We start from the raw sequence: 9,905 nt of genomic DNA, 5'->3' as shown, positions 1-9,905 counted from the left end.
AGACACCATGTGCTTAACTAGTGTGCTAACTCCTGTGTTGTAGAGACCATGTGCATAAAAGAGGTGCGAACTTCTATGTTGTCAACATGACAACTCACAAGAGTGCACGTACTCCTAGGTGACTAATAAATAAATATTAAAATAATGCATTAACCTAAGTAAACTTAAGTAAGTGTAAATAGTGAATACTTATTTACACCAACAAGCTTTTATCAATCTTCAAGAGTAGTATTGAAATGGATATTGGTTATTTAGGAAATTGATATTGTTAATTATATAGGATTTCCACAATCCATTATTTTGTGGCCCTATCTCTAAACTAGATTACATGCAATATTTTGATCTAAAAGCAAACATAAAGCAAGTTAATATTATATTAACTTAAAAACATCAAATAGGATAATATGAAGTATAATTATACTTGGACTCATCTTTTCAGTTATAAATCTAAGATGGGTTGTTATTGGTTGGTGCCCCATTTGCCAATGATCACTAATCTTAACCAATAGTGACATTTGTTGTCTTCTTGGAATACTTGGAGACTTCACTTTCTCTATGTTTGGTCTACCTCCACAGAACCCAAGATTGCACACTTTGCTTGTTGTTACTTTTTCAGGGGGTTGCCTTTGGGTTTTAGACTCAAGCACTTGAGTCCTCAACCCCAAATGCTTGGGGGGAACTAGAAATGATTATGCACATTTTCTAGTTTTATAGAAGAGCTCAATAGGCATTGGCACTAGATTCATTATTTTTTTAGGCTAAAGATTTTTTCTTGACATATGGCCTTGCTAAGCGATTCACGTAGAATCCCTTAAAATTTTCCCAGATGTGACATGCTTTCGGGATGGAGATCTTGTTCACACTTTGGAAGGATAGAAATGTTATTCTTTCACTCACAACTTTCTTGATATCAATATTTTTATGTACACTAGAACATGCATTTATAATAACATTCTTATGTAGATACAAGTACAACCCAATAAAGTGGCTCTTGAGGTGGCTTGCCTAAAGGAATTGTTACAACATTTGGGTAATGCCCTTGGTAGGATTGTTAGAGTGTTGCTAGAATTTTCTTCTACCAACCGCATTTTGCCTCATGGTCATAGCTCCACTTGTCGTTCAAAGGCCCTACATTTTCATGCCCATTGTCGCTCCTTTGGTAGGGGAGCAAATGTTCGATGACATTGCCACTGCATTTGTGGCTCTACCTCTGGTTGGCCTATTGTTGCTCCTACTTTAGCTCCTAGTGGTTCTCGATATCCTGTTGTCAGAGAAGATTCTACATAAACTAGTAGTATTCTACATAAATGAATTGTTACAACATTTGGGTAATGCCCCTTGTATGATTGTTAGATTGTACTACCAGAATTTGTTTCTACCATCTGCACTCTGCCTCGTTGTCATAGCTCCACTCATCGTTCAAAGGCCCTACATTTTCATATCCTTAGTCACTCCTTTGGCAGGGGAGCAAATGTTCGGAGACATTGCTCGACATTGCCACTACATTTGTGGCTTTGCCTTTGCTTGGTATATTGTTGCTCCTACTTTAGCTCCCAGTAATTTTGGGTATCCTGTTGTCAAAGAAGATTCTACATGACTATTACCATTTCTTCTATGTGGTTTTTTCGCTTGGATTTGACAATTTTATTTCCTAGGAGGGAGGAAGGAGAAGAAAAAGAAAAAGATGAAGATCCCTTTGGACTTGACCCCTTGCTCTATTGATGTACGAGACAAAAAGATGATCATGATCCTTCAGCATCAATTGGCACTGTTCTAATCACCGATCATTTGATTTTAAGAGATTGTTCTTGTATCCTCAACATTTTTTGTAAATATATACTTTAATATTTTAAATTAATAATAAAGATCTATTCATAAAAATAAGAAATGTATTATATATATGTATGTCTGTTTAATATATATATCATATACATATACATATACTACATATCATATAATACATATACATACATATATATATATATATTTCTTATTCTTACTCTAGCCTACCAAACTACTAATTCACACCCTTACTGAACACATATATAATACATTTCTTTTTCTTGCTCTCGCCTACCAAACTACTTATTCACACGCTTTTACCGAACGCAACGCATATATATTCGGACGCTTGCCTAACTATTACGTAATCATATGTCCAAAATTTCTGATTCTATAATTTTCCCCATCCCTATTTCTACACTAGAATTCTTGTTTCTAAACGATTTTATCTTTTTAAAATAAAAAAATAATAGATTCAGCATACCAACAAAGATATTTCAACAAATTCACAAGAAAGAATTGTTTTTTTTATATACCGGGGGGCTCTCCCTCGTCGGTCGCTCCTTTGGTATTTGCCATTACTGAGTTGAAATGCTCCGCTGGTCTATTGGGTGCCTTAACGTCCAGATGGTTTTGACACATTTTCCTATTTTCTTTCTTAAGTCGACGGTTTTGATTTCATTCACTACTTCGCAGATTATTCTTTCATTTTTGAGAAATTGCAGTAATGGGCATTGATGGGGAACAATCACTGGAAGTGGGTCTGTTAGGTGGAGGACATGAGCAGATCCTACACCCACAAGAAGAGGTGCACCATATATTCCACTCTCAAAACTTCTTTTTTCCTAAAATCCCTATTTTTATATATCAATTTCAATGATAAAATGGTTTCGAGCTCATAATGCACTGTAGAAAGACTAAATCTTTGAAGGATTGAGATTGATTTTTAAAGCTGGTTGATAGTTTGTTAGGTGTCACAGTGCAATTTTGAGAGATTGAATCTGAAAAGAATTGTCAGGAGGATTTTGTGCACCTGCTAAATTGCTTTTTTTCTTGTCATATTGCATTACAGTATGAATCTTTAAAGAATTAGGTGTCACGCTGCAGCTTAAAATTAGATGTTATCCACCAATGCCAGTACAGAAAGTTTGGACCTTTGAAGGATTTGGATGAGCTTGTAGAACTGCTAAATAATTAATTAGATTTCATAAGCAGGATTGAATCTACGAATAATGGGATTGGAAATTGGACATTTGGTGTGATTGTTAAGCAAGATCAATTCTTTAAATAAGCAGGTTTCATGTTGCATTGTTAAAGAATAGGTGTTATATTGCATTGCAGAAAGTTTGAATTTTTGAAAGTTCATGATGGGAATTCTATAAGCCTTCTCAATAGTTTATTGAACTCTCCTGATCTCATGGAGCTTTTGATTTAGGGGTAATAGATTATTTATGATGTTTTCCAGGAGAGTCTGAATACTGGAGATGGATCTATGGATATTCATGGAAATCCTTCCGTAAGGCAAAATACAGGGGGATGGAGGGCTTGTCCCTTTATTTTAGGTTTGTTTTCATGTTCATCTGAAACTTGGACGTGTTGACCTGGTTTCTGATAATTAAAGAATGCTTATAGAATTTAATTTTTGTAACTATGGCATTAGCTGGTACTTCATGTTTTTCTTATTTACCCTTGACGGGTAAGTGCCTTTCTCTATTTAAAACACAGTACTGCATCTATTACATATGGAGCATAATACTTTGTACTTGTGAATGTGGTCTCTTTACGAATAGAACAAATCAAAGTCTTTAGCAAGGTACGTTCTCTGTTAGGATTTAATAGGATGAAGCAATAAGAAAAATAAGTTATTATATTGTAAATTAAACTGTAGAAATAAAATAAGAACAATGTGCAGTATAACAACACACAAAATTGTGTAGTTTATATTCAATATCGGCTACATCTAGGGAGAATCCAGCCATCCATTCTTGTTAATATCCAGTAATATGAATTACAAACTTGCAGCAATATCCATTGCTGTGTTGAAAACCCAATATCAAACAAAGTCTGCTATAATATGTTCATCAAAATCCCCATTGCTGACCCAAGAGAACCCTTGGCCTTTCATCAGTCACAAGCCTTCAGTTTCATATGTTTTATAGTTTGTAACTTAAAAGATAACTGCCCATAAAGTTATAACTAATTTCTAATGTCCTTCCGGCAGTGTAATTATCATATTGATGTCCTTCCTGCCCTGCAAACATTCTACAGTGCTAAGTTTAGTGTGAACTTCCAACAATGCAAACTTCTTGGAACATCACAAACAACCCGTAGCATGATCATCACCACATATCAACACTTTCCTAGCACACTGTGGCTCCCTTGATCTGATCAAATAAATTGTCAATCCTTGGTAAAGGATACCTATTCTTTATCATCACCTTGCTCAACTATCTATAGTCAATACACAAGTGCAACAAACCATCCTTCTTCACAAAGAGCACTGGTTCTCCCCATGGAGATACACTTAGTTGAATACTACCCTTGGCCAAAAGGTCCTCAAGCTATAGGTGCAAATTACTCAATTCTTGATGGACATCCAATAAGGAGCTTTAGAAATAGGCTCTTCTCTTGGAATAAGATCAATGCTGAAGTCAATATCCCTCTTCAAAGGCATACCTAGAATCTCGCTAGGAAAGACATCTACATATTCTTGCAGAATAGGATGGTCTAAAGTCATCCCTGCAGGATCTTTTTCCTCTAGTTTGCTCACCATAATGGTAAACACCTGAGATCCCTTACAAAAGCTTCGCTTTAGCTGCATAGAAAATATCATTTGTAGAGATATAGGTCTCTACATACCCACAATCTCTGAGTCCTTCCCCTAATCATCTTTACACAAAATGGTCTCCTTTCTACGATCAATACTAACTCTATGAGAGCCAAGCCAATCCATACCTAAAACCACATCATAAGAGCCAAGAGGAATGACCTGGAATGACCTGAAGGTCTACTAACATAACAAAACATCTTAGGTTTAGTTCATACTATTGTACTAAGGAATCTGTGGGAACCCTAGCACCTGAGGCTAGTTCCACTTGCCAACCCAAGCCCTGCTTTATCACCTCTAGCTTACATTTTAGCAACTATGGATGGTTAAACGAAAGAGTTCATAGCACCCAAATCAAACAAGATGAATAGAGGTATACCTTGGACAGTTCTTGAAATCTCAACCATAGTTCCTTGATGATCTACCTGACCGTGTTCCACCACCGCAAATACTCTATGAGCTCTATCTACATCTCCAACTCTGGGCTCAGATGCAACTAGCCTAGAACCTAAATAGTGAGATGTACATTGTGGGCAGTTGGATACAATGTGTCCAAACTATCCAAAAGAATAACATCCTATTCCTTTGCTAGATCCCCTCCCTGCTAGAGGTGCACTCGATTGTTGGTGGCTATCCCTACTGAAAAAAGACTGGTTGCTCTGCATAGGTTGAGTGTTCTAATTTCACCTATTGTGCTATGCATTATGATAATTCTTAGAGTTAGAACCACCACCACCACTCTGTGCTAGAGGGTATGATCCCTTTTTTTGTTGTTGTTGAAGTTGTTGTTGGTTTCGATCTCCCTTAGGATAAGGGGGTTTCCTATTCCCACCTGAGTTGTGGTTAAACTTGGATCCTGATGTTGTAGGTGCTCCCACAAAGCCACCATGTCCTAGATTAACACTCTGCTCTATAAGTATGGCTCGATGTACCACATCTTTGAGGGTTTTAGGTTCAAATACCTTAACACCCCCAACTAGATGGTTATTAAAACCTTTGATAAAATGTTATGCCAATTGTGGTGGGTTATCACTAATCCCTGCATTGGGCATGAGTTCATAGAATTTATGCTCATACTCTACTACAATCATAGTGAACTATCTTAGGTTGTGGAATTTATTTTCTCTCTATTGATTCCATTCCTCTAGTAGGAATTGCTTATGGAAGATATCCAGAAATCACTCCCATGTGATAGTGTTCATGTCTATACCTAACTTCTTCTCTTTGATAGTCCACCATGTGGCTCCAAAGAGTTCCAAGTTGGTGATAAAAAACCTTGCTTTAACATTAGAGTCAAAGTCCTATATAGCAAAAAGCCTATCTAGAGCAATAAGCCACTTCTCAACTACATAACCTGAACCCAACCCATTGAAGGGTTTGACCTCAGACCTCTAAAGGTCCTTCATCTGAGTAGCTACAATTGATCTCTGTCGGTCCCTGTGATGATCCCTTTGAGGGCTCCTAGACCTAGGTCTCTCCTCATTTTCCTGCCTGGAGTGCTCCTTCCTAACCAACACCTTGAAGAGGAGGTAGGCAATCCATAATTGTTCTCATCATCTGCCTCAAGTCAACCTCCTCTGAGTCATCCTATTGCTCTCTATGGTTCTCTTCCTAATGCTCACTAAGGCACTCTTCCCTATTCTCTTCCTGAATAGGGCCTTCATGGACAAAATCATGTATACTGATGTCTCTGCCTCATCCAAGGCCTTTACCATGGCCTAAGCTATGATCTCTCACTGAAGATCTTGTCCTAGATACCATCCTATAATAATATCCAAGATAAAAAGATGCTATAATAACCATAAAAACATACTACTAAAAGGCATACACATAAGATACATGTTTTGAAAATAGTACAAGTTCAATTTTCAATCTTTGCCTATCTTAGGTTTAATTATATTTTAGTTTTGAAGTTCAAGTGTTCAAGTTTGAGAATATACAAATCATAGTTTAAGTTTCAGTTCAACTAGTTCAAGTTTTCAAGTTTGCAATAGATACACATAACAATTTAAGTTTTGTTTCAGTTCAACTAGTTGACAACTAGTGGCATTCCAATATACCTAGAGCTCCCAATGTAGAAACTTGGGCTTTGATACTAGATGTAACACTCTACCAATGGATCCAAAAGAACTAACCTAAAGTTTCACTAAGTTTGCCAAACATTTTTTTTAAAGATAACATATAAGAATAACTATAAAACAACAAAAGGAGTAACATACACTCAATCATAAGCAACACAAAAACATATTACATTCTTTAAGGATCCCATAACGTTGAATTGCATTTAAGTTTAATTAATACTAAAACCTATATATATATATATATATATATATATATATATAACACATCCATATTTAAGATTAACTACAAGTTTAAATCCATTTGAATAATATACAATTGTCCAGAATGCCACTTGCAAATAATTAGAATGCACAATCATCCATTGTATAGGTTAGAGGGTATGAAAGGCTGAAAGAATATACGTCATAAAATAGATTACATCATCTCTATATGATCCATGAAATAAAATACATACAACATTTATAACCATCCATCATAGTACACAAAGATAGAATAAAAGGAAATGTAGAACAAGGAACTCCATCCACCACATCAAACTAATGGATCTTAATAGTAAAAGTAAAAAGCACTACCAATTGGCCTCGTGAAATCCAAAAAGGTCCACTCCCACCGCGTTGAGGAGATAGTCTCAAGTCCCAAACATGATAACAATCCCAAAAGTCAAAAGTAAAACTAGGTCAAGGAAAACCTAAAAGCAATCTAACTCAAGGTATCAAGACACATGCGACATCTAAACCTAGAGGCAACAATGACTCATAGAATATCTACTATGTAAATGGGCAAGTGTCATCGCATGAGTCAACTATAAGGTTACCCTAGCAACATGACTAGACTCCGGCTCCCTAATGACTCTATGTGGCACTAATATCCTTTCGTACTGACAAGGCATACTAATAAAGCAAGGTCACAACCAAGCATCCTCTCTACTCCCATCCTAGTCTGTACTAGCGCTTGAAGCATGGGCAAGGAAAAACAATGACTCTTGTTAATTCATTTTACTCTCATTTAATGTAATGTCATCACTTATTTAAACAAGCTACAATGGATTACCCAAGCAACCTCTTTGGGCTCCAACCTCCATTGTTAGCCACTTCTTGACATTACATATAGATAACCTACCCTAAGCTCAATAAAGAAAAAAGATCTCAAAAGAACACATACCATACATTAGTTCTTAAACAAGCTACTGACAAGTACTGAAATCACTAGTCAAAGTACAAACATCATTAATACGATCATCCTAACAGGACTGATCCAAGAAAGTATTCATAAACCAAATCATGACATCATATGTAATCATCAAAACAATAACTCTTGGCCTTTGGTAGATGTCCTAAAGTGGTCAATGCTCTAAGTCAATCCCAAACCCAAAACATAAGAAAACATACAATTAACAACGTAGTTTCATAGTTTTGTTTGATTTTAAAAAAATACAATTTGAGTTTATAGTAAGGTTCAAGTTTTCATTTCAATGTAAGTTTTTAATTTGATAAAGTTTATAAAATCCCCATATAATAGAACCCATTTTCACCTTTTAATAATCGATTACACAATTACCCTTAACTCACAAAATCACGTCTCAATTAAATATCATAAAGTAATTTAAATAATTATTACTAAATTATTAAATAATAATAATAAATTATTTTAATAAAATAATCATAAGATTGTTTATATCATAAGATTGTTTATAATAAAAAATCATATTAATTTAACCATTAAAAAAAATTTACTTATTAATAAAACTTAATTAAACTAAATTAATTAAGTTAATTACTAAATACTAAACTAAATTAAATAAAATTATTAATTATTAATAAATTTAATAATTAATAGAAACTATTATAAAATAAACATTAATAATTTTTTTATTTAAAAATTTAATAAAATAAAATCGATGTGTTTAAACTCTCGCCAGCGTACAAAATGGGAAGCATGTTGCCACCACAATAGGGTATTGCTGCAACAATGACAATACCTATTGCATATGCAACAGATTTTGCTACCGACTGCCGTAAGGCAAGGTGGCAGGTGGGTGGGGGTTTGGTGGCTCCGCCCACCAAATATTTTATATATTTTTTAAAATCCTTTTTTGTTTTTTTTACAAAAACAAAACAAAATGCATACCCTTAATATAATTTTTATTTTATAATTTTTTTAAATAAAAAATTCAGATTTAATCTGATAGGGAAAACCTAATGCAATCGAATTTGCATACTATAATTCATTTTCTTTCCAAAACCCTTCCTGGTTACAAATACACAACTATTAAAATTCATAGAATGAGGGTTCTAAAAAATCAATTTCTCGAATATAGATAAATTCAATATGAATATCATTAAAAATATACAATGAAAGAATCATCTTAAATAAAACTTTGAAAACAAATTTATTAGACATGAAGAAGACAAGAATTCGAAGAACATAAATCAATGTGTCAATAAACCACAAGATTCTACCTAAATTTGATTCTAATACACAAACACACGAAGCATAAGTGAAATCCTCTTTCTTCTAAAACCCGTCTTCCCAAAAATTCCTCCCTCAAAACCTAGTCCTTGAAAAATGAGCTCTCGTCTTTGATAAAGAGTTCTCCCCTAATTTGGGGTTCTGATTATGCAATCATGCGAGGGAACTTGTAAATCAAATTATTTTTAATATTTTATTACTTTTAAAATATTCATGCACACTTTTTCACAATTTAAAATACTTTTATTAAATTAATTTCTCTTTCTCTCTTTAATTAATTTTTGAAGCGTTTTTGATAAAAAAATATTTATTAACTTAAGTAATAATAATATTTAGCATTATAATAATTATGAAATGACGAATATGGTAAGCAGAGCAGAGTATAATAATGTAAAGCATACGAATTTTGCACTTAAAAACAATTGACATAGTTTCAAAGGTAGGCAATCCAAACCAAGTTATCGGGTGAATTTCCAAAAACCTAGACTATATTCGCAATACAAGCAACCGATAGATCATTCCTTACCAGTGCATCAAAGCAATAATGGGGAAACAAATAAGTATGGGAGACTTTACATTGGGAACCCTTCCTTCATCCGCTCTCCATTTGCAAATTTGAGATATGCAAAAAAGACAACTAATGCTTTTTCGGCTCTAACTGAGCCAAATGATTTGGAACATGAGAATGTACATGGGACAAATCTCAATCACAAGATCATCAATAATACATCTAGTGCCATTAATC

At 34.4% G+C, this 9,905-nt stretch overlaps 1 protein-coding gene across 1 annotated transcript; it reads left to right on the top strand.

The window, feature by feature from the left end:
- The first annotated feature begins 2,231 nt into the window (after nt 1–2,231).
- Nucleotides 2,232–3,594, top strand: LOC149541448 (protein NRT1/ PTR FAMILY 8.4-like). The gene is made up of 2 exons (XM_089796069.1): nt 2,232–2,590; nt 3,248–3,594. The coding sequence occupies exons 1-2, from the start codon at nt 2,510–2,512 to the stop codon at nt 3,380–3,382; spliced, it is 216 nt and encodes a 71-aa protein (XP_089652195.1). The 5' UTR covers nt 2,232–2,509; the 3' UTR covers nt 3,383–3,594.
- Nucleotides 3,595–9,905: the final 6,311 nt, after the last annotated feature.

This window comes from Cupressus sempervirens, chromosome 8, assembly GCF_028749045.1.
Source record: "Cupressus sempervirens isolate cs-2001-9-10 chromosome 8, ASM2874904v1, whole genome shotgun sequence".
Taxonomy (NCBI): Eukaryota; Viridiplantae; Streptophyta; class Pinopsida; order Cupressales; family Cupressaceae; genus Cupressus; species Cupressus sempervirens.
This window is presented reverse-complemented; position numbering and strand designations above follow the sequence as displayed.